This window comes from Zootoca vivipara, chromosome 6 (assembly GCF_965207765.1).
Source record: "Zootoca vivipara chromosome 6, rZooViv2.hap1.1, whole genome shotgun sequence".
Lineage (NCBI taxonomy): Eukaryota > Metazoa > Chordata > Lepidosauria > Squamata > Lacertidae > Zootoca > Zootoca vivipara.
The window spans coordinates 3,896,978-3,922,352 of NC_142589.1; the positions used below are offsets into that span (position 1 = coordinate 3,896,978).

General features: G+C 46.0%; 1 protein-coding gene across 1 annotated transcript in view; it reads left to right on the plus strand.

Annotated features, from left to right (window-relative positions):
- Positions 1-25,375, plus strand: part of SLC4A5 (solute carrier family 4 member 5) — an 87,581-nt gene that overhangs the window by 35,587 nt on the left and 26,619 nt on the right. Inside the window, exons 4-14 of the mRNA XM_088671447.1 lie at positions 8,055-8,215; positions 10,169-10,321; positions 11,523-11,618; positions 13,225-13,280; positions 16,287-16,444; positions 17,551-17,638; positions 18,185-18,339; positions 18,481-18,639; positions 20,748-20,922; positions 21,690-21,823; positions 23,454-23,725. Of these exons, the coding sequence (XP_088527573.1) occupies positions 8,055-8,215; positions 10,169-10,321; positions 11,523-11,618; positions 13,225-13,280; positions 16,287-16,444; positions 17,551-17,638; positions 18,185-18,339; positions 18,481-18,639; positions 20,748-20,922; positions 21,690-21,823; positions 23,454-23,725 (1,607 nt within the window). The remainder of the gene's footprint in view (positions 1-8,054; positions 8,216-10,168; positions 10,322-11,522; positions 11,619-13,224; positions 13,281-16,286; positions 16,445-17,550; positions 17,639-18,184; positions 18,340-18,480; positions 18,640-20,747; positions 20,923-21,689; positions 21,824-23,453; positions 23,726-25,375) is intronic.

The following is a 25,375-nucleotide window of genomic DNA, read 5'->3' on the forward strand; positions in this document are numbered from 1 at the left end:
GAAAGGGGGAAAGGCTGCTCCAGAGAACCAAGAAGAGAAGTGGTCCCTGAGAGTGCAAAGGGTGACCATCTGCATTCTAGGTAGCTGTGATCCTATATAATAATGTCCATGTTGTCCCTGCGTCCAGATGTCCCGTGTGTCCCTGGGGTACTGCGCATGTCCCCCAGAGACACAGGGATTGGACGGAGGGACAACCAGGGACACAGGGATTGGACCCGTGCTCTCGGAACACAGGGAACAGCCAACTGCCGCTCCGCCAACCGCCGCTCCGAAGCCCAGTCTCATGCTGGAGGTGCGCGGTGAGGCGGCGGGGGAGAGAAGCGCTCCCCCCCCCGGCAGCCTTGCCGCACACCTCCGGCATGGGACGGCGCTTCCTCGGGGAACCCGAGGAAGCCGAAGCGGCAGCGGGCGCGGAGGGAGGCCCGCTTTGGCTTGGCAGCGGCGGGAAGAAGGGGAGGAATTCCTCCCCTTTTTCCCGCCGCCGCCAAGCCAGTCCCGGAGCCGAATTGCGGCGCGGCGGGGTTTTTCGCCGTTTGCCTCCCCCTCGAGGGAAGGCAAACGGCGAAAACCCCCCGCTGCGGACTGGCTTGGCGGTGGCGGGAAGACCCGCCACCGCCAAGCCAGTCCCGGAGCCGATTTGCGGCGCGGCGGGGTTTTTCGCCGTTTGCCTCCCCCAGGGGAAGGCAAACGGCGAAAAAACCCCACTGCGGACTGGCTTGGCGGTGGCGGGAAGACCCGCCACCGCCAAGCCAGTCCCGGAGCCGAATTGCGGCGCGGCGGGGTTTTTCGCCGTTTGCCTCCCCCTCGAGGGAAGGCAAACGGCGAAAAGCCCCCGCTGCGGACTGGCTTGGCGGTGGCGGGAAGACCCGCCACCGCCAAGCCAGTCCCGGAGCCGAATTGCGGCGCGGCGGGGTTTTTCGCCGTTTGCCTCCCCCAGGGGAAGGCAAACGGCGAAAAGCCCCCGCTGCGGACTGGCTTGGCGGTGGCGGGAACATCCCGCCACCGCCAAGCCAGTCCCGGAGCCGAATTGCGGCGCGGCGGGGTTTTTCGCTGTTTGCCTCCCCCAGGGGAAGGCAAACGGCGAAAACCCCCCGCTGCGGACTGGCTTGGCGGTGGCGGGAAGACCCGCCACCGCCAAGCCAGTCCCGGAGCCGAATTGCGGCGCGGCGAGGTTTTTCGCCGTTTGCCTCCCCCAGGGGAAGGCAAACGGCGAAAAGCCCCCGCTGCGGACTGGCTTGGCGGTGGCGGGAAGACCCGCCACCGCCAAGCCAGTCCCGGAGCCGAATTGCGGCGCGGCGGGGTTTTTCGCCGTTTGCCTCCCCCTCAGGGGAAGGCAAACGGCGAAAAGCCCCCGCTGCGAACTGGCTTGGTGGTGGCGGGAAGACCCGCCACCGCCAAGCCAGTCCCGGCAGGCCGCTTCCTCTAGCGCCCGTTTTTAAACGGGCTAAAATCCACTAGTAAAGTAATAATTGATTAAGAAGAATGTCTAGTATGGTTATCAAGAAGGAGGAGATTTTCAAAAGAGTTTTCTTCCTGGCACACAGGTTAACAATGTAGATACTCTGTTGGGCAATACTGAAAAGCCCTCAGAAAAAGGCAACAGCCATACTCTGGATAAGCACAGCTTGAGCGCTACATAACAGAAACATCTTAATCCCTAGTTTCTAAGCAGAGCCAGTCCAAGAAAGTTTGCTGAGTTAGTCAAAAGGCAAGAGAACATTCTTGTGGGCTTCCCTATATAGACACTTGGGTGGCCACTTCGAGAATAGAGTGCTGGACCAGGTGGGCTATTGGCCTGATCCAGCAGGCTCTCCTTATATTCTTGAGAGAGAAAGAGACTATAGCTCTGCTCTAACAGAGGAGATTAGGGACCCAGGTGGCGCTGTGGGTTAAACCACAGAGTCTAGGGCTTGCTGATCAGAAGGTCGGTGGTTCGAATCCCTGCAATGGGGTGAGCTCCCGTTGCTCGGTCTCAGCTCCTGCCAACCTAGCAGTTCGAAAGCACATCAAAGTGCAAGTAGATAAATAGGGACTGCTCCAAGCAGGAAGGTAAACGGCGTTTCCGTGCGCTGCTCTGGTTCGCCAGAAGCAGCTTTGTCATGCTGGCCACATGACCCGGAAGCTGTCTGTGGACAAACGCCGGCTCCCTCGGCCAATAGAGCGAGATGAGCACCGCAACCCCAGAGTCGGACACGACTGGACCTGATGGTCAGGGGCCCCTTTACCTTTTAACAGAGGAGATTATTGTGGGAGAGGAGAAGCTAAGGGCCTGTTACTGCAGCCTCCCAGTGTAATGCTGCTGGAGGTGATTGCCAGAAGGTAGGGCCAGTGGGCCACCCTGTCACAGCTGTGCTAGATTTCAGGTGGTTTCAGTGAATACATTTCAGTGAGTCCCAGAAGGTTGTGCTTTGCATTCAAGTTCCACTCGCAGATTTCCCAGAGGAATATGAGTGGCCACTGTGAGAACAGGATGAGAACTCTAGATGAGTCCTGGCTTGTTACTGCGGTGAGGCTCTTTTTACTTTCTTGCGTTCTTAAAAATCACATGTCCCCTATCATATATCTGTCATGACAGGGCAGGATACTGTCCATTGAACATGTGGAGGTTAACCCAGCAAACACTCATACGTTCCAGGTTCCAGGGTGAGAGCACTGTGCATTTCCTATGCTACAAACTTAATGTCAATGCCTGAAATCGTTTGAATTTCTGTACCACTGCCATAGTCCACGAGGATATCTGCTTGCCTCTCTTTGTCAGCATTCTAGCATTGCCAGCTCAGGATTTCCGCTCTCCTTGACTTAGGAATCCAGATCAGGAATTTAGCTGCAGGGTGCCTAGGCTTCGCTTCACATAGTAAAAGACCGGTACTTTGCGAATGAACCTTTGGCAAGTCAAAATAGGAATCTTTATCCTCAGAGCCCAGCACCAATCAAAATGGCACAGTTGCTTTAAATAGAAAGCTCCCATCCTAGACAACCTAACTTAGGGCTTAGCCGTACCAAAGGCAGATCTAAGAGCCACTGGAATTTGGGATGCCAAGGCCTGCCACTGGTCACACTTACCTCTGCACTTTTCAGGCATGTTCTGTGTTTTAAAGCTCCGTGTCTGAGTGTCTTTTTTTGCTCTCGAGCTTTCCCTGCAAAAGCCCACTATTTAAAGCTGAATTGGAGCAAACAGCATTCTATGGAATCCCAAATAAGGCTTGGTTTCCAGAGACCCTTGATCACCTTGGTCGCCCCTCTTCTAAATACATTCCAGCTTGTTAATATCCTTCTTAAATTATGGTGCCCAGAACTGAACACAGGATTCCAGGCGGCATCTGACCAAGGCAGAATAGAGTGGGACTATGACTTCCCTCCTTGTGGACACCAGACTTCTGTTGATGCAGCCTAGAATAGCATTAGCCTTTTTTCCTGCTTCATCACACTTGATGACAGCTCCCAGTGGCTTCAGATAGATGTTAAATGGCACCTAAAGATATTTCTGTCAGCTGTGTTAGGACCCACAGTCATGGAGGCTGGTCCATCAGGACAAATGGGGCACTGGCCACCAGGCGCCGTCTGCTTTCAGCCAGCTCCTACCCACCTGCCTGTTTCCTTATATCCAGTGCAGCAGAGTGACTCTCCCTGTCTTTGATTCTGACTCCACCTGCTGGTGGTCCCAGCCACCACTTGCCCACAGGCAATGCAGTCATTCAGCTCTGTAGTTCTCCAGCTAATTGAAAGCTGAGAAACTTTCACAGCCTGCTCTTTGTTCTGGATTAAATTGCAAAACAGGAGCGTATTTTATGAGCATTTATTAGGGTTATTATGTTTTGCTCTAATAATTCTGAAGCAATATTATCAACATTTGCCTCTTTGAATAAAGGGATTTGCACCTTTGGCATGCATACCCGTTACAGAGGAGCATAGAACCAGTGAGTTGGCCACATATCAAAGCATTCCTGAAGTACATGTGCTTGGAAATGTGTGTGCTGGGTGGGGAAAGGGAATGACTTCTCTACCCTCCCTTGCCTAAAAATGGCACATCGGCAAGCAAGAAACATTACAGCTCACTGTAATGGTCCTACTTTCCTGGCTATACCCTGCAATGCTAGGGGTGGGGGAATAAAAAGAGAATATTCATGTCTACACATCCTACTTTTAATTGTTATACTTGTACTGCACACAGAAAGGTAATAACAGCCATGTTTAAAATGTGTTGCCTTTGACTTGTGGGGCCTTCTTCCACAGATGCTTTGGATCACAACTCATTACTGTATGTAATTCTGTGACCCTGGTCGCTTCCAGACAAACTGGTGTTTTTTTGGGGGGGGCATTCATCCTGCACTGTTTGTGCAAAGTTTGCAGGGACGTTATTCAACCTAGGCAGTTTATTGTGCCATCCTCCTGATTTCCCCATTTCTGTGCACATGCCTGGCTCCTGTGTTCTGAGGAGAATTTGCAAAGAAAGACTTGTTGTTAATTGATTGTATAGCGCAATCTGTGTTCATGATCCTTTACAAATTATGGAAAGGAAGGTCTCTGCTACAAGGTGGTTACAGCCTATGGCCCCCTCTGCAGTATACATTTGAAGCAGGATCATATGTACCACTTTGAACTGTCATGGCTTCCCCCAAAGAATCATGGGAACTGTAATCTGTTAAGGGTTGTGAGGGTTGTTAGGAGACCCATATCCCCCCCCCAATGTCAATCAATCCCTCTTCCCAGAGAACTCAGGGAAGTGCCTCTCTGTGAGGTGAATTGGGGTCTCCTATCAACTCTCAGCACCCTTAACAAATGACAGTTCCCATGATTCTTTGAGGAAAGCCATGGCTGTGGCCAAGTGGCATGAGGATCAGGATCAAATCATATCATATCACTTCCCCACAAAGAAATCAGAATGAATGCCCACTAAAGATGGAAAGATGTCAGATACCAAATTTACACAGGGAGCTAAGTGACTAAATGCACACATCCTTAAGCAAGAAGTAGTTTAAAAGTAAACTTTTGGGCCTGCCGAAATGGAGCTCTTCTGCTGTTTTATTGATTCTTGTACACCACCCAGAGGATTTTGGTCAATAGACAATCTAGAAATAAATAAAACTTCCGTCCAGACTTTTGAACATACTGTTTTTAAAAGTATCCCCTCCCTTATGTAGGATCACTTGTAATGCCATCTTTAAAGCAGTAGTTTATAACTGAATGACAGTTGTATGGGGCTCTTCCAAATGACCTGTTTATTAAGCGTTCATCCTTATATATAGCCCAACATGGTTATGCATGGTTATATGACATTGCTGTTTATTGAGCAGAACTCATTTGGATTTGTTTGCATGGAGGTTATATTCATCACCCAGTATCACCATCATCCCAGACGTTCTAGTGCATTTTCCCGTTACTTTTCATAACATAAAAGCATTGGGGAGTTGTTTCATTTTTGAGAGTGGGCTTGTTGCACAGGGGCTCCAAATCCACTTCAATTGCACGGCTTAAATTTGCTGGTGTACAATTTAGTTGTTGTTGTTGTTGTTGTTGTTGTTGTTGTTGTTGTTGTTGTTGTTTAGTCGTTTAGTCGTGTCCGACTCTTCGTGACCCCATGGACCATAGCACGCCAGGCACTCCTGTCTTCCACTGCCTCGCGCAGTTTGGTCAAACTCATGTTCGTAGCTTCGAGAACACTGTCCAACCATCTCGTCCTCTGTCGTCCCCTTCTCCTAGTGCCCTCCATCTTTCCCAACATCAGGGTCTTTTCCAGGGAGTCTTCTCTTCTCATGAGGTGGCCAAAGTATTGGAGCCTCAGCTTCACGATCTGTCCTTCCAGTGAGCACTCAGGGCTGATTTCCTTCAGAATGGATAGGTTTGATCTTCTTGCAGTCCATAGGACTCTCAAGAGTCTCCTCCAGCACCATAATTCAAAAGCATCAATTCTTCGGCGATCAGCCTTCTTTATGGTCCAGCTCTCATTTCCATACATCACTACTGGGAAAACCATAGCTTTAACTATACAGACCTTTGCCGGCAAGGTGATGTCTCTGCTTTTTAAGATGCTGTCTAGGCTTGCCATTGCTTTTCTCCCAAGAAGCAGGCATCTTTAAATTTCGTGACTGCGGTCACCATCTGCAGTAATCATGGAACCCAAGAAAGTAAAATCTCTCACTGCCTCCATTTCTTCCCCTTCTATTTGCCAGGAGGTGATGGGACCAGTGGCCATGATCTTGGTTTTTTTGATGTTGAGCTTCAAACCATATTTTGGCTCTCCTCTTTCACCCTCATTAAAAGGTTCTTGTTTAATTCCTCCTCACTTTCTGCCATCAAGGTTGTGTCATCTGCATACCTGAGGTTGTTGATATTTCTTCCTGCAATCTTAATTCCGGCTTGGGGTTCATCTAGTCTAGCCTTTCGCATGATGAATTCTGCATATAAGTTAAATAAGCAGGGAGACAATATACAACCTTGTCATACTCCTTTCCCAATTTGGAACCAATCAGTTGTTCCATATCCAGTTATAACTGTAGCTTCTTTTCCCACATAGAGATTTCTCAGGAGACAGATGAGGTGATCAGGCACTCCCTTTCTTTAAGAACTTGCCATAGTTTGCTATGGTCGACACAGTCAAAGGCTTTTGCATAGTCAATGAAGCAGAAGTAGACGTTTTTCTGGAACTCTCTAGCTTTCTCCATAATCTAGCGCATGTTTGCTATTTGGTCTCTGGTTCCTTTGCCCCTTCGAAATCCAGCTTGCACTTCTGGGAGTTCTCGGTCCACATACTGCCTAAGCCTGCCTTGTAGAATTTTAAGCATAACCTTGCTAGCGTGTGAAATGAGCGCAATTGTGCAGTAGTTTGAGCATTCTTTGGCACTGCCCTTCTTTGGGATTGGGATGTAGACTGATCTTCTCCAATCCTCTGGCCATTGCTGAGTTTTCCAAACTTGCTGGCATATTGGGTGTAGCACCTTAACAGCATCATGTTTTAAAATTTTAAATAGTTCAGCTGGAATATCCTCACTTCCACTGGCCTTGTTATTAGCAGTGCTTTCTAAGGCCCATTTGACTTCACTCTCCAACATGTCTGGCTCAAGGTCAGCAACCACACTACCTGAGGTGTACGAGACCTCCATATCTTTCTGATATAATTCCTCTGTGTATTCTTGCCACCTCTTCTTGATGTCTTCTGCTTCTGTTAGGTCCTTACCACTTTTGTCCTTTATTATGGTAATCTTTGTACGAAATGTTCCTTTCATATCTCCAATTTTCTTGAACAGATCTCTGGTTTTCCCCATTCTATTGTTTTCCTCTATTTCTTTGCATTGCTCATTTAAGAAGACCCTCTTGTCTCTCCTTGCTATTTTTTGGAAATCTGCATTCAGTTTCCTGTATCTTTCCCTATCTCCCTTGCATTTTGCTTGCCTCCTCTCCTCCGCTATTTGTAAGGCCTCGTTGGACAGCCATTTTGCTTTCTTGCATTTCCTTTTCCTTGGGATGGTTTTCGTTGCTGCCTCCTGCATAATGTTACGAGTTACAATTTAATTATATGTATCTGCAAATTAGTGACAGTCTGGAAGTGGCCATAAATCGTTAAATGGCCCTAGTACCAGCAATACAACACACATATCATTTTGCTTAACAAAAAGATGACTGCCTTGAATTGATTATTTGGTTATTACTATTGGGAACAACAACAACAAAAACAACAACAACCATAGCAAATACTCTTAAAATACATTGTATGTTTTTGCAGTTTTATCCTGAATGCTGCCAAAAGTGAAAATCTCCCCAACAGCTGCCTAGCCTCTTATCAGAACTTAAGCATGCTGTACCAAGAGACGCTTACTGTGTGATTGCACACACATCTATATTGTTGGTGGCACCTAGCTCAGACCTCACACATTGAGCTTATCTGGTAGACTGAAATACAATAATAGGCATGTTTACCTTACTCTCAAGGGGAGAGGGAGTGCCTGGCAGAACAGCATTAACCCCTTCATGCATTAATAAGACATGTTGGTCATCCCACATGTGTATCATTTGTGCTGAGCACTATTCATGACTCATCTCCTTCATCTTTGTTTCAGGTGGATTAAGTTTGAAGAGAAGGTAGAAGAAGGAGGGGAGAGATGGAGCAAACCACATGTGTCAACCTTATCTTTGCATAGCCTGTTTGAGCTACGCACTTGCCTGCAGACGGGTACCGTGATGCTCGATCTAGATGGCTACTCCTTGCCGCAAATAATAGGTATGAGCCTCAGAAATGCAACTATAAGCACAATCCACTCAGAAGATGCTGAGCAAATCAATGAAGCATTCGAAAGTTACTGCTGAGATTCCTGCATTGCAGGAGGTTTGACTAGATGACCCTTGGGGTACCTTCCAACTCTATGATTCTATGATTCAACCAATAATGAGAGGTGGTGTCAGGACCATGCATTGTAATGTATTTCGGTCAATAGGAAGAGTCCTGCTAGATCAGGCCAAAGGGGACCCATCTAGTCCTTCATCCTATTCTCCAAGTGGCCAACCAGGTGCCCCAGTGGAAATCCTGCAGGTGGGGCCTGAGAAGAGTGGCCCTCTCCCCACTTGTAACTCCCAGCAGCTGATATTCAGAGACATTCTGACTCACACAGTGGAAATAGAAAATAATTGTGGCTATTGCTACTTATTAAACTTACTAGTCTCTATTTTTTACAAAAGCAACTCAAAGTGACTCACAACAAGCAGTAGCTGTTGATAGTTTTATCACCCATGAATTTGTCTAATCCTCTTTTAAAGCAATCCAGGTTGGTGACCAATGCCAATGTTTCCCGAAGTGGGCAATATTTCCCCCTGGCGGGTCCTGGGACAATCCAGGGGGCTCTGGTAGCCTGGGTGCAACTGGGGGGCATTGAATAAAAATACAGGGGCAGTGGAAGCATAAAGAAACAAGAGAAGAAGATTTTCTAAAACCGTTCATACATGTTTCATCTATTGTGACGCTTACCACCAGATCGGACGCTGTTGCAGGATGGCAACATCGTCTCTCCTGGATCCAGCCATCATGCTGGAGGCAAGAGGTTTTCCCGGGCTTGGGGAAACCCTTTTTGGCTTCCCTCAGGCCCAGGAAGTGGATTGCAACTTGCCTGCCTATTTGGCCAATGGCAGGCAGATTGGACTGAGCCTGCAGGCTTCCCTCCAGTCTGCCCCATGGGTTTTTAGTAAATAATTTTATTTACTAAAATTTCAAGCTTCAAGGTGCCTTATTTACAACAACATCTTTATTTACCATGTTGTATAACATAGGTAGAAACAGAGATACAATAAAGAACACAAATTTATCAATTCTTCTTTTGTTTGCTTAAAGGAGGTAGATTTCCAGGGGGGCGATGAGTATTTTATTTTTCTGAAAAGGGGTTTTTATTGTTTGTGTGGCTGCAACCCTTTGTCCTCCAGAAGCAGCCATGGGCAGCAAACAGCAAAGTAATAAAATAGTGCAATTAAAAATAAAACAAAAATGTATTAAAAAATTTAAAATAGCTAAGAATCTGTCTTTAATCATTAAATCATTAGGAACATCTAATTTAAAAAAAACAACCAGTCACATACTGTCACAGCTAATAATTTCTAGGTTGCTAGGCATCTTTCAGTCATCAAATATCTGGGTGAATGGGAATGTTTTAATATCCCTCCTGCATGTTAATAGTGAGGGGGGCAAGCACACCTCAACCAGGACACTCCAGAAATGGGGAACCACCACTGCCACCAATAAGTCCCTATCACGAGTCAGTGGGTTAGTGAAATCACTATCAAAGTAGCAAAATCCTGAGTTATCAGCATGTATTACTAGGAACTGGGTGGTCAAATAGCTTTACCAACCATACTAGCACTCAGCAACCCATTCTAAGTGTGACTGTGAATGTACAAAAACACACACACATTTCTTAGTCTCTTGACATGCTGTTCATCCCAAATAGCCAATAGATAGCTAGTTGATAGAGATGATAATAGATAGGTAGGTAGGTAGGTGGGTAGGTAGATGATAGGTAGGTAGGTAGATGGCTAGATGGATGGATAGAGCCTTATTTGGCACTAATGAGGCTCATGACAGTGACTTCCCCCCTCCTCCTGCGGCATCAAGGATTGCCACAGTTAAGCGCATGACCCTGGGGTGGGGTGGTCCTGTAGACCAGTAACATGTATGATATCTCCCTCCCAGATGATGTCATTGAGAAGCAAATAGAAGACGGCCTGCTGAAACCAGAACTGCGTGAGAAAATAAGCTACGTGCTCCTGAGGAAACACCGTCACCAGACCAAGAAACCCATCCACCGATCACTGGCAGATATTGGCAAATCTGTCTCAAACACAAGTAAGTGCAGGTTGCCCGGCTTGCCATTCTGCACAGGCAAGGTGGGAGAGACACATGTGCAGTGGTAGTGTACCCATAGCTGTATTGTTGTTGTTGCATTTGTATCCCCCCAAGGTGGCATACATGGTTCTCCTTCTCCTCATTTAATCCCCACAGGTAAAGGTAAAGGACCCCCTGGGTGGTTAAGTCCAATCCTGTGAGGGAGGTTGGGCTGAAAGGGAGTGACTGGCCCAGGGTCACCCAGTGAGCCTCGTGGCCGAGTGGGGATTTGAACCCTGGTCTCCCAGGTTCTAGTCTGACACTCTAACCACTGCTCCACACTGGCTTCTTCTGTAGCATCATATCCAGAATCATAATGTAGGCAATGGATAGGAACATTCCACAAATTAGGTAGAGTGAGGCAGCTGCCTCAGGTGGCAGATGCTGTGGGGTGGCAGTGAGGTGTTAGAAGACAGAGATGTTCATGCCAAATGCCCAATAATAATAATAATAATAATTTATTTATACCCCGCCCATCTGGCTGGGTTTCCCCAGCCACTCTGGGCGGCTTCCAACAGAAAAATAAAACACAGTAATCTATTAAACATTAAAAGCCTCCCTGTTGTCTTCAAAAAGTCTGGTAGTTGTTTTCCTCTTTGACATCTGTTGGGAGGGCGTTCCACAGGGCAGGCGCCACCACCGAGAAGGCCCTCTGCCTAGTTCCCTGCAACTTGGCTTCTCACAATGAGGGAACTGCCAGAAGGCCCTTGGTGCTGGACCTCAGTGTCCGCGCAGAATGATGGAGATGGAGATGCTCCTTCAGGTATACTGGACCGAGGCCGTTTAGGGCTTCAAAGGTCAACACCAACACTTTGAATTGTGCTCGGAAACGTACTGGGAGCCAATGTAGATCTCTACCACCCTACGCTCCCTTAAGCCAGCCTGCTGCACTCAGGGGTGGGAGTGGAGGACACTGCCATGTCAATGGCGCCTGTCCAATCAGCATTGGTCTATGAAATGGGGAGGTGTGTCATCTTGTCCTGCACCTCAGCCAGGAAAATGGTTTTCATGGAGTTGCATGCCCATCCGAAAACAGAGGCATTGAGGCAGTGATGAACAATTTGTTTTGTTCATTATCTCAGAAAGAAAAATGCAAAGCACAACGTTTTCAAGGTGTCAAGCTAATCCTCTCATTTCCAGTCTTCTTTCTTCCTGTTTGCAGATCGTAGCCCTGTCCGGAGTCCAGCTGCAGGGGCCAGCTTTCATCGTTCATCAGAAGATCTCAGAATGAGGCAGAGCGCAAGTTATGGGCGATTACGTGAGTTTCCTTCCAGTTCTTCCTGTCACAGAATGGCAGGAGAGAACTCAGCAGGCAGGAAGCAAGTTACTGTGGCAACCCCATGTCTTGGCACTTGGAGGAAGCCCTGGCATCCTTGTCCTGATACACTTCTGCATGTCACTGTGGTACCAGGATAGCAGGATGATGGAGGAAAGCCATGATTTCTGGTGCTGAGCATGGGGCCAGGTGCAGTGAATTTTCTTCAGTTAGCCACACCTGTTGTGATGTCTGAAACACCTTTCACTTGGTCAGAATAACAGCAGCTGCTGGGGAACCACAAAAGTGGAGGCCACAGACTTGTAAATTCAGAGAATCATAGAATCATAGAGTTGGAAGAGACCACAAGGGCCATCCAGTCCAACCCCCTGCCAAGCAGGAAACACCATCAAAGCATTCCTGGCAGATGGCTGTCAAGCCTCTGCTTAAAGACCTCCAAAGAAGGAGACTCCACCACACTCCTTGGCAGCAAATTCCACTGTTGAACAGCTCTTACTGTCAGGAAGTTCTTCCTAATGTTTAGGTGGAATCTTATTTCTTGTAGTTTGAACCCATTGCTCAGTGTCCGCTTCTCTGGAGCAGCAGAAAACAACCTTGCACAGGCTTATATGGAGGCATTTCCTTGCCTGAGCTTTACTAGTACATAGAAATTAAGTCACGTAACTAGTAGAGGTTACAGTTAGATAACTCAGTAGCTGCCTTATCAGGCAGAGCAAAAGTAGCATCTCAGGTGCAGAGAGGAAGAGCAGGGCCATAAAACTCATCAGCAAATTCCTTCACACATCTTCAAAGACCAGTTGGCTCCTTTTTTCTTTCTTTCAATATCCCCTCCCCAACATGGTTTTGACACTTTCTTTTTAATGTCTGTATATTGTAAGCAGGCGGCGCTGTGGTCTAAACCACTGAGCCTAGGGCTTGCCGATCAGAAGGTTGGTGGTTCGAATCCCTGCGACGGGGTGAGCTCCCGTTGCTCAATCCCAGCTCCTGCCAACCTAGCAGTTTGAAAGCACATCAAAGTGCAAGTAGATAAATAGGTACCATAGAGCTGGAAAGTAGACGGCATTAATGTGTGGTGCTCTGGTTCGCCATATGACCCGGAAAAGCTGTCTGCGGACAAACGGCTCCCTCGGTCAGTAAAGTGAGTTGAGCGCCACAACCCCAGAGTTGTTTGCGACTGGACTTAACTGTCAGGGGTCCTTTACCTTTACCTTTACCTTTTTTATATTGTAAACTATCTATCTACAAGTTTTCCACCACATATGCAAATTGGTGGTAACAATGAATGTGTTGCAGAAAATGTGGTTGGAGATCTTCTTGGGGTATGAAGGGATTGTATGAATATACACAGCTCCCCAAATCAATCTTCATTTATAGCCTGCCCTGATTCTATCTGATTTGAGAAACTTTGTGGTGGTATACTCAAGGTTAGGTTGTAGTGGCTTCTTGGTGAAGAAATCACATCAAGGACAGACAACATAAAGCCTGAATCTCTAGACAGAATTTCCAGAATCTCAGCTCTCATTTTAATAAATAAATAAATGATTATTATTTTTTAATCATATATGGGTGCATGTGTTTACTCCTTTAGGCCATGCACAAAGCAGAAGCATGAACGACATCACAGATACACCAAGCACAGATCAGGTAGGAAATCCCAGACAGTAACATCTTTTCTTTTAGGTTCCCAACCCCCAGGACCAAATGTCAGCCATGAATGTAGTCACTGGCTTCCCAAAACGAGAACCAGTTGCAATTTTCTTGCATGTGTGTTCTTTGTCACAATAAAACAAACTTGAAATTGTTTTCAGAACTTCTCATTGCTGTGCAGGATGTACCTCTTGTGAAGGATTAAAGCAGGAACCGCTTTCTGAAAGGTGCAACAAAACAAGTTTGAATTTAAAGATGAATCTGTGAAATTTGCACTTTCTGAAACGCTGTGAAAACCTAAATGCAGTCATCCTTCAAAATTTGCACTTATTCAAATTTTGCAGTGCAGTTCTCCAATCAATCAGTCTGTTCAAAATGGAATATATTAGGGGAAAGTGTACATGAAAGTTAAAACATTAGCAAAAATAATGTACAAGAATGCATCATATTAAGAAAATTGCTTGCAAAAATGCATATTAGTCAAAACTCCCAACAAAAATATTATTGGGATAAATTTGCACCAAAATGCTGGTGAGTTTTCATGAAAATTAAATAATAATAAATCGCAAATTGGTGCAGAAATCTGGATGACTTAATTTATGATTTGGAAAAATAGGAACTGAGAGAACCAGAATTGACAGATTCCCCCATCCCTTTTCATCCTAATGGGGAGGGGGGATTTGGAGTCCACTTTTGAGCAGCCATGTCCATTGCATTGGAAGTGGTGGCGGTGGCAGCTTTAGCATTCAGTAGGAAACTTTGGCAGCTGGCAGGGCTACTGACAGTAGTTCGTGAAAGGAGTGGATATACTGAGGAATGTAAATTCAAATGACGTTTCTTCCAGAAGCTACCTCCAACATTTCTCCAATGAAAATAGGGACGTCCTATTCTGTTGTTGTTGTCGTCGTTGTCGTTGTCGTTGTCGTTGTCGTTGTTGTTGTCTGATTGGGTTCCTCCAGCCACTCTGGGCAGCTTCCAACATATATAAAAACATTTAGAAAACACTAAACTTTTATCAGAAATCCTGGAGTGAACTTAGACATCAGTCCAGACGATTGCTCTGACTCGGTATAGGGCAGCTTTTGAATGCAAGTTTACGTCTCCTGCTTGGATCCAAGAGTTCCACTTTGAAAAGTGGGTGTGGGGAGGGTTAACCTGAAGGCATGCAAAGTATTTTGCTCCCAAAAGAACACTGGTCTTAATCAGCCTAGTAGGGCCACTACAAAGGGACTTTTACATGAAGTTTTACATGAAGCTTAGAGGTTGCTCCTAACTCCTGCTCTCTGCTTATTCCAAAAGCTTTGTTGGCTTTTTTTTCCATTATGGATTTAAAAGATTAGTAAAAGGGGTGGGGGTGGGGTGGCAGCAGTGGGTAGCAGGGAGAGCTTTCTGCCTTACTCACATGCCTCTCCTCATGCCAGCATATAGATTATAATAAACCTCAGCCTGAAGTTTATTGAGCCTTTTTAGGCTAATAATAATGAAACAGCTAGAAAAGGACAAGAAGAGTCTTGGGCATGGATGGATCTGTTAAATGAGGCTTCCATCCTCCACTACATCCATATCTCTCTCTTCTGCTGCAATGGCTTCAATGTTTGCAAAGAAGAAATAATTCCACAAAGGTGTTTTTATCAAAAGCTGAATTCTTTGTATCTCAGTATGCTTCATTTGAAGGGGGTGGGAATTCCTGGATCCCAAGATCTAAGTTTAGGGCGCTGTGGTCAGAAGGTCGGCGATTCGAATCCCTGCGATGGGGTGAGCTCCTGTTGCTCGGTCCCAGCTCCTGCCAACCTAGCAGTTTGAAAGCACGTCAAAGTGCAAATAGATAAATAGGTACCACTCCGGCAGGAAGGTAAACGGCATTTCCGTGCGCTGCTCTGGTTCATGCTGGCCACATGACCCGGAAGCTTCCTTGGCCAGTAAAGTGAGATGAGTGCCGCAACCCCAGAGTCGTCCGCGACTGGGCCTAATGGTCAGGGGTCCCTTTACCTTTACCTTTACTCTTTTTTTAATTAAAAAAAATGCTCATGACAATTGAACAGGATTTTACTGCAAATGTCTTCTAATAAACAGTTTCATATGCAGTTTTGACTAAAATATGCATTTTTGCAAGCAATTTTCCTAACATAACACATTTTTGTATGTTATTTTCACGATATCTTCATGTTTGTGCATTCTTTCCCATAATATGTGCATTTGTCTCTGTTAAATACAATTTCATGTGACAATATTTCTAGTTTCTTTTCTGTTTTCCTTTTTAAAAAATATTAACAATTTTAACAATAAGAACGTTATGGTCGCTGTTGAAGGGCCGGAAAGGAATTTTCCTGAATTGGCAGGTTTTGCCTTCCCCGTAGCAAAATGTCACAACTTTGGCAGTTTCAGGCCTTGGACAGAATCCTTTAGTCTATCTTCCCTAAAGGGGGGCATGAAGCAGTGACCCACACGCCCCCCCCCTGCGGCGGTGATCCCAGGGTTCCCTGTTAAAGGGGTTGTTTTGAGGGGAAGCATTGGCCATACGCTGAGAGGTTGTCATTGCTCTCCCCTGCGGCGGTGGCAAAATGGGGTGCGGGCTCTCTGCCTGAACAGTCGTTCTCCAGAGCCAGCCCAATCCCCCCACATTCTGGATAACCCTGATGTTCCCCAGATCCCCAGCCAGGGACTAGGAAGGATAAACGTCCTATGCCTAAGCCAAGGTCTCCCTACATCTGAAGTTTTAAATAAAGTTGTGGCCAAATTTTAATCCCATAACACGTTGTCTTGAGTCATTATTCCACACGGGTGTCGCCCAAGGTCGGGGGTCTCCGCCTGTCCATGCAAATGGAAATTACCACATATCCAACTGCAGCCACATTGTGAGTGTTAAGAGTCCCAGGCAGATTCTAAGCGCTGCCTTGCCCCAGCTGGCAAGGAGTTTGCTCTTGCTTTGACTCAGGCAGAAAGAGACAAATCAAAAGAAGGGGATCACTGATCTTTAGAGAAATGCTTTTGTTTTTCTCCCAGCTCAAAAACAAATTCATTAAGAAGATCCCCAAAGATGCTGAGGCCTCCAATGTCCTTGTGGGAGAAGTGGACTTCCTGGACAAGCCGTTTGTAGCGTTTGTCCGGCTCATTCAGTCAACCATGCTGGGTGGAGTGACAGAAGTGCCTGTCCCAACGAGGTAGGTAGATGATTAAAAGCAGGGTTGGGCCCCTGCCCCCGCCCAGCCCTACAAAAAACAAAGGCAGAGGGAAAGGGTGACTGAAAGCGAGGCCTTCAGAAGGAACGCCTTCTGCCCCTGAATATGTCTGCCATTTGGGCACCATCCCATGAAAGTACACCCTTTTGCTGGAATTCGTTTTGATGAGCATTCTCAACTCTGCTTCCATTTTTCTTAGTTTTATTTTGCTACATGTATATTCATCTCCACTTTCTTCCATCACTGCACCCAAAGCAGCAAATACACAGTTTGCAGGCAGTCATCCAACATTGACTAAGCCCAGACCTGCCAAAAATTTGCGTTTAGCAGAAAAACGACCCATCAGGAGCTACTGGTTTTTATTTCCCAAAACTATAGGCACAGATAATTTTTTTTCTGTGCTATAGAATTAAATCTCAGGTAATAGTAATTACAAGCAATAGTAATTTCTGCATGACATGACTGTAACTGGCCCATTGTACATACAAAACACCAAGGTAATGTTTCTAAGTACATCTAGACAGCAATACAGTGGTACCTCGGTTTACAAACACAATTGGTTCCGGAAGTCTGTACTTAACCTGAAGTGTACTTACCTGAAGCGAACTTTCCCACTGAAAGTAATGGAAAGCGGATTAATCCGTTCCAGACGGGTCCGCGGAGTACTTAAACTGAAAATACTCAAACCAAGGCATACTTAAACCGAGGTATGACTGTAGTGAAATTAGCAGGCATTATAGTCCCATCTTGGCAGAGCAAATCTGTCTGAACAATATGACTTTCATGTTAACTATTGAAACGAAAATAACACCCAAGGAGTTCAAGATGTTTTAATTCATTAGGAGAAGTCTAGGATAGAAGCCTCAAAAAGGAGCAATAGATAGAAACTGTTTTGCCTAGTACAGCTTGCCCTCCAATTCTCACCAGCTGCAGCTGATCAGCCCCAGTCCTAAACAGCTTAAGGGACCATGTTGGGAGACACTGAAGGAGCATAACAGTCATTTAAGCTGGGGGCAGCACAGTGAGATGGCTTGCATATCATCATTCATGCTTCATGAGTTTGCTTCTTTTCCCCCTCTTTAAACCAGATTCCTCTTTATCCTCCTGGGTCCCACTGGAAAGGCAAAATCCTACAATGAAATTGGTAGAGCCATCGCCACCCTCATGGTAGATGATGTAAGTGCATTTTCAATGCCTTTTTAGATGCCTCCTCTCCATGGGCGGCAGCTGCCCCCATCCAAGTAAATCAATAAAAATACTTAACTAACTGAGATTCTACCCCCCCAAACATGAAGCCTGCCCCCCCTAACAAAATCCTGGCTACACCCATGCTGCTGTCATATTTTATTGAGGATGGCATGCAATAGCATAACCCAGGATCCGCATTACAAAAGGCATATTCTGTATCTTGTGCAGAAAGGTGGTAAGCACATAGCCAACTCTGCTGGATCTGAACCAAAGGGTTCAAGTAAGTCAGTGAAGGATTTCTGCTTGCATGACACCTCCCACCTCCAGTGCCCTTCCCAGATCTGCTCCAGAAGGTGGGGGGGAGGAGACCCTAGCACAGATCTGGAGAGCACACAGGTAGAGAGGGGGAGAAGTTCTATTACACAAGTGGAGACTGGTTTACACATAAGAAATGAGGCTCTCCATTGTATTTCACTGCATTTTCTTGGGTAATGACTTGCCCAGATAATTCCTGTTTTCACTTTTTACCTCCAGCTGTTCAGCGATGTCGCCTACAAAGCTAGAGACAGAGATGACCTGATAGCTGGAATAGATGAGTTTCTGGATGAGGTCATTGTTCTGCCGCCTGGAGAGTGGGACCCAAACATTAGAATAGAGCCACCCAAGAAAGTGCCCTCTGCTGAGAAGAGGTAAAAGGGGGGGGGCTCTTTTCAGCAGTAGCCCTGAGATGAAAGAACCTCAAAGGAACAAAGGCTTGCAGGCTGGGCTAAGCGGTGTTGCACTTCGGGCACCAAGTTTCCTAACACTTTGCTGTTTCTCTCTTCCACTAGAAAATCTGTGTTTTCACTGAGTGAGGCTGGACAAATGAACGGCACAGCCGGAGGAGCAGGAGGCGGAGGGGGCGGAGGGGGCGGTGGAGGGGGAGGCAGCGAAGATGAAGAGATGCCCACTGTGCATGAGATTGGGGAGGAGCTGATCTGGACTGGAAGGTAAGCAAAACATTCTGGACTCAGTGAGCAGAAAGAGAATCTGTTTAGGGACTGAGGGAAAGTGCACAGTCATGAAGCTGGAGATATTTTCACTTCTGAGATCATGGACCAAACTTGATAATATGGCAGCAAATCTATGTATTTAAACCCAGACCTACTGCAACTGTGTAGAACAGGGATGTTGTTTTTTACCAAAATAATAATAATAGTCCTCTCTGCAATCTGCCATCTAAACTGGGCTCCCAACTCTTATTCCCTAGCCAGGTTCACATCCATCATCAGAGCAGGTGAAAATTGCCTTCAGGAACAGTCTGCAGGGAGGTCACCACTTTTGCCCTCCCACCCCCTGCTTTCTATATGGATGAGCTTCAGCTGGAGGCCCAGCTGCACCCTTGCCTCCACAGGGATAGCCTAACCTCTGTTGTCTATGCTCTGGTAACCTCAAGGTTAGATTACTGCAATGCATTCTCCATAGAGCTGCTTCTGAAGATGGTTCAGAAACTTTATCTGGGTTGCTAACTGGGACAAGACGGTTTGAATATATTACACCAGTCCTTGCCTGACTGCACTGGCTGCCAAATACATTTTGGGTCCAATTCAAAGTGCTGGCTTTGACTTATAAAACCTCAAACAGCTCAAGACCACAATACCTCAAGGACCACCTGTCTCCATAAGGGTTACTGGTTTGTTTTTGTTTTTCAAGTATTTTGTGTTCTCATTTTGTACTTTTATGTTGTGAACCACTTGGTGATGATGATAGATAGATAGATAGATAGATAGATAGATAGATAGATAGATAGATAGATAGATAGATAGATAGATAGATGCAGGTTTAAATGTATGAACCCACTGCCATCCAGTAGTGGCTGGTGGGGTGGTGGTGCGCCAAGGGTTGTGTGACGGTGTGGAGCTATTTGTTACCAAGAGGGGGAAAGGCAAGGGAACAGGAAGCTCAGCACAAGCTTCTCTGTTACAGGCAGCGAATCACAGCATTGGGAAGCCAGGTCATCATTCGTGCCCCACCAACCACTCCTGATGCTATTATGTCTAGTCTGGCCTTGTGTTGCTCCAGAAAACACCGTATGTTTCGATGCTGCACAACCTACGCTCAGAAATTCTAACAGCCATGCAAAGCTAGCCTCTTGTTCTTTTGCATCACCTTGGATTTCTGTACGTGGGGGAAGCATGCAAAAGGCAAACTGCCCTGCTGATGGAGAACGAGCACAGTAGGACTCCCAGGGGCTGGGGTAGGGATAATGATAAAGGGCATTCCAACAGGGTGTTATATTAGTTTTCCTGGTTATAATGCTAGCGTTTCCTTTTTCTAATATTCCTTTCACACTGCAGTACCTGTTGTGTTTCGGACCTGTAGCTTTTGGACCAATGTACTGACAAGTTGCACTAAATTCCCCCATGAAAACTGTATGGCAGGATACCACCCCAAATTTCATCACTTTACACCCTCAATTTTCAGAGTTAGTGGAGTTATAAACAGTTTTGTTAATCCATTAACATGGAAAAGAGCACTAAACTTCCACTGTATTCTGCTAGATTTCTGGAAATGACTTTTACGTCATGTGAAAGCTCAAATATAATGCCGAGATTAACAGTTGGGGAAACAGAATGAACTGTTGTGTGAAGGCAGCCACAGTGTTGTGCTGGCTAGTATCTTCCCCCTATTGCCCCCAGAAGTAGAATACACCGGGCAACACTGAAAATCTAGCCAGAGTTATTTGATTTGCAGAATATATTCTAGTCACAGAAGTTGACTTTTGTGGAAACGTATTCTTTTAAAATTTTATTTATTGTTTAGTTTTATTCAGTTGTTGTTGTTAGTAGTAGTGGTGGTGGTGGTAGTAGTAGTATTTGCATTTGTAGCCCACTTTTCCTCCAAGGAGCTCAAGGTGGTGTATATTGTTTTCCCCTTCCTTGTCTAATCCCCACAACACCCCTGTGAGGTAGGTTAGGCTGAGAGGGAGTGACTGGCCCAAGGTCACCTAGTGAGCTTCATGACTGAGTGGGGATTCAAACGCTGGTCTCCCTCAGTGGCTCTTGTGTGGTTTCTTTTGGTGCAGAGTGTGCCCAGCCTCTCCTGTTCCCTTTTCCAGGTTCTGTGGGGGCCTGTATTTGGATATCAAGAGGAAGCTGCCCTGGTTTCCCAGTGATTTCTATGAGGGCTTTCACATTCAGTCCATCTCTGCCATCCTCTTCATCTACCTTGGCTGCATCACAAATGCCATTACGTTTGGCGGGCTGCTGGGAGATGCTACAGAAAACTACCAGGCAAGTCTGGGCCAAAACGGAGGCTTCAGGAACAGGCAGTGATCCCTAGGAATGGGCAGATAAGCCGATTCATAGTCCAGGCTAGTTATGAATGTGTTTGTTCTTGGAGACCATTCCATCCTGTATGAAAATACATACATAAACAAATGCTTAAATGCATATTTGTGGGACTGAAGCTGTGGTTAAACCACTGAGCCTAGGGCTTGCTGATCAGAAGGTCAGCGGTTCGAATCCCTGTGACGGGGTGAGCTCCCGTTGCTTGGTCCCAGCTCCTGCCAACCTAGCAGTTCAAAAGCACGTCAAAGTGCTAGTAGATAAGTAGGAACTGCTACAGCGGGAAGGTAAACGGCTTTTCCATGTGCTGCTCTGGTTTGCCATGCTGGCCACATGACCTGGAAGCTATACGCCGGCTCCCTCGGCCAATAATGCCAGATGAGCGCGCAACCCCAGAGTCGGTCACGACTGGACCTAATGGTCAGGGGTCCCTTTACCTTTACCTAAGTGTACCCGGGCTCATCTTCCATCTCCAAATGTGGGCATGTAGAACAAAGCATTGCAGGTGAGTGAAGAACTATCAGCACAGATATGACTCTGCCTGCTGCCCGTGGCCCCAGAGCCCTACCCTGTTATCCGCAGGTACCTGGTACCCAGGCACTCTTGAACATGTGGTGATGATTGTTGTGATGTTGTTTTGCACCCAAACAGTGTCATTTTTGACAGCACTTAAAATGGCACCTATTGACATTTAGCTGTTTTCCTCCCACCAGGGAGTCATGGAGAGCTTTCTTGGCACAGCAATGGCAGGGTCCGTGTTCTGCTTCTTTGCTGGGCAGCCCCTCATTATCCTGAGCAGCACAGGACCCATCCTGATCTTTGAAAAACTTCTCTACGATTTCAGCAAGTAAGTGAAATAATTCCTAACAGGATTCATTTACAGAAGTAAGTTTTCTCCACTGCAGGAGGCAGTGGAAGACAGGAGTGCCTGGCATGCTCTGGTCCATGGGGTCACGAAGAGTCAAACACGACTAAATGACTCAACAACAACAACAACAACAACAACAACCCTACTCCGGAGTTTAGGATTGTTCAGTTCTGTGCTGTTGCTAATTTATGTTTTAACTGTCATTTTGTTTTAAGTGCTGTGTTTTGATTAGTGTTGGAAATGTCTGCATTGAGAAGGGCTCTACAAAATGTATGAATAAACAAATAATCCAACATGACAGGTGCAGAGTTTCACTCCCTGGGCACTCTCAAAATCTGCTCCAGATGTTCATCCAACTCATAGCTGCCAAGTTTTCCCTTTTCTCGCGAGGAAGCCTATTCAGCATAAGGGAATTTCCCTTTAAAAAAGGGAGAACTTGGCAGCTATTATCCCACTCCCTCAGGGTGTTTGTGGGATAACCAGCCTCATATAACCAACATCTAATAAATGCATGAAGGGTTTGATACCATAGAGTAAGCCTTTGTTCTCCCCCAGTCTACCTAAGAAGCTCAGCATGTGAAGAGGTCTGAGCTGGTAGCTCCAGCTCAGTTGCACAGTTTTCACAAGCCTCTCTTGAGTTCCTATAGCAATAGTTTAGGGACTTTTACCACTTTGTAATGGACACGGGTGGTGCTGTGGATTAAACCACAGAGCCTAGGGCTTGCCGATCAGAAGGTCGGCGGTTTGAATCCCTGTGACGGGGTGAGCTCCCATTGCTCGGCCCCAGCTCCTGCCAACCTAGCAGTTCGAAAGCACGTCAAAGTGCAAGTAGATAAATAGGTACCGCTACAGCGGGAAGGTAAACGTTGTTTCTGTGTGCTGCTCTGGTTCGCCAGAAGCGGCTTTGTCATGCTGGCCACATGACCCGGAAGCTGTATGCCGGCTCCCTCAGCCAATAACGCGAGATGAGCACCGCAACCCCAGAGTCGGTCACGACTGGACCTAATGGTCAGGGGTCCCTTTACCTTTACCAATTTGTAAATAAGTTTTCCTGTGCATCTTTTCTGACTGATGTATGGAAAAGCACATAAACCTGACCTTTGGAGAGTTTGTAAGTAAATTTTTAACTTCCCAACTATGTACTGGGCAGAGGGGGAAAGAAATAAACTTTTTAAGAAAACCTTTTGAGAGAAACTTTTTAAGGGGGCATTTTGGAACTCACTTGCACATATTTTAAAGGTCTAACAGCCTGTATTTCCACATTTTGCTTTGCTGCATATTTTGTGATTTAATTAAATCTCTGCTGGGGTTCTCTCACCAAAGAGTACTGCCCCAAACTTGGGTCTTGGCATGCAGGAGTTCTCCTTTCTATATGTTTCTTTGCATCAGCAGTTGAGGGGGCTGCAAAGAGGAAGGGAGGGTCCACTGCACAAGTAGAAGCCTCCTGGGCTAGTGGATGAGCAGCCTCACATGACCCTAATGAAATAAAATACTAGATGAGTTATGGCAACATCATTCACGTGATGTTCTTGCATTTCCTTATAAGGATCAAACGTCTTATTAGTATTACTTAAAACAAGCCATGACTTCATTTCATTTCCAATTTCAGAGGCAATGGCATTGACTACATGGAGTTTCGCCTCTGGATCGGCTTGCACTCTGCTCTCCAGTGCCTTATCCTGGTGGCTACAGATGCCAGCTTCATTATAAAATACATCACACGGTTCACTGAGGAAGGCTTCTCCACTCTCATTAGCTTCATCTTCATCTACGATGCCATCAAGAAGATGATTGGAGCCTTCAAGTACTACCCCATCAATGCAGGCTTCAAGCCAGACTACGTGACAATGTATAAGTGCGAGTGCATTGCTCCAGACCCAGGTGAGTACAAGTCTTGCATCCTCCTGATGAAATTCTGGTGTGTGTTCCTTGCTGCCATCCATTGTTTGAACCACAGTTCTGTGTTGATACCCTGTGCCAGGAAATGAGTCCTGCAAAAGGTTTCTGATGTATCCTTGCAAAGAAAGACTGGTTTGAGAAAGCAGAGGCATCTCTGGCTGCCCGTCTTCATTGGGGCTTGTTCTGCATGATGTTGTAATGTGCTCAGAGTCAGGCCAGTGACCAGGAGCATTGTGCATAGAGGTGGCATCGGGGTGCACCATGTGGGAGGCATCGCATGTTGAGGCAATCGGGTGAAAACTGGCATGCAAGAAGTCTTCCTGTGTTCAAGTTCAATTGGTGGTTGTGGTTGGTGTACTAAATAATTTTACCAGCATTTTAAGAAAATGCTATTTAAGAACCAAGGACCCCAGGGTCTGTGAGTCAGAGTCAAGGCCAGCCCAAGTCATTTTGCTGCCTGAGGCAGAGGCCATGCACAGAAGCTGCCTAGACTGGCAACTGAATCTTACTTCAACATTATCAATGTTCCTTCCGTGTGAGATTTTAAAGCTGATGGATCACAAAGAGGCTTGCATGCATACTGAAATATCAAGGCACATGCATGGTATATGGTGTTGTATGCAGAATTCGAATTCCTGAGGTTTTTCCAGCTTTCTGGGTTTTTGTAATGTAAGCTTGGAGTCCTTATGACTGTGAAGTTAAGCTTGAAAATGTGTGAAGTTCCAGAAAGGGAAAGAGCAGTGACATCCAGCAGAGTAGTTGTCCCTTAGTAAAAATACATCCCAGCAGAAGATATTACAAAAATAGGAAAATATAAGCAAATTTGCCTAATTCATCAAGTTGTTGTTTCTTTGGTGCTGAATTTGAGATACCCTCACACAGAGCGGAGTCTGGATTTATTAGCACATTCAGTTAGCAAGCTCTCTCTGAGATACTCCCAAGGAGAAGAGCTCTTATTTTTTATATATGGTAAGCAGAATGAAACAAAACAAAAATTGAGTTCATGTTATTGTAACCCATCTCTGATTTATGTGGTAGATGAATTCATGTGCTTCTTTAACAATGATTACTTTTATTTTAAACTGACAAACTTAACTAACGACTAAAAGAACTCCACTTCTACAAATGATGAATAAAAGATGAAAACCCAGTGACTTTCACTTTTTGTAATACTCAGTGAGAGTTACAGAAGAAGATATCCCCTTAGGTCCCACCCCGTGTCCATTCCTCTTAAAAGAACAACACCAGTCTCTCATTGGTTGGCCTTGGGGGTTCTACTAAAATTTTAAAATTCGATGTGGCACCCATGATCTAGATATATCTCCACTTATAATATTGACATTTGGAAAGTTTTCCTGAACGTCTATCAAGTGTTTGATACTACAACTGCAAGGAGAGAGCATCTTAGTTGCAGGACCAGGCCCCATACCCCAAGCCATGCAAACAAGAGACCAATACAGGCCACCACTTTATTGAATACAGATGAAAGAGGTTTGGCTTGGGCATGGGGCAATCTATATACTTCCGGCCCACCCGCTGGAAGTGATGTGTGGTCAATCCAGGCGGGGGTTCCTAAGACATACATCAAATAGGGTGGCCCCCGCAGGGACCACCGTCTGGGGCTAGGACCCT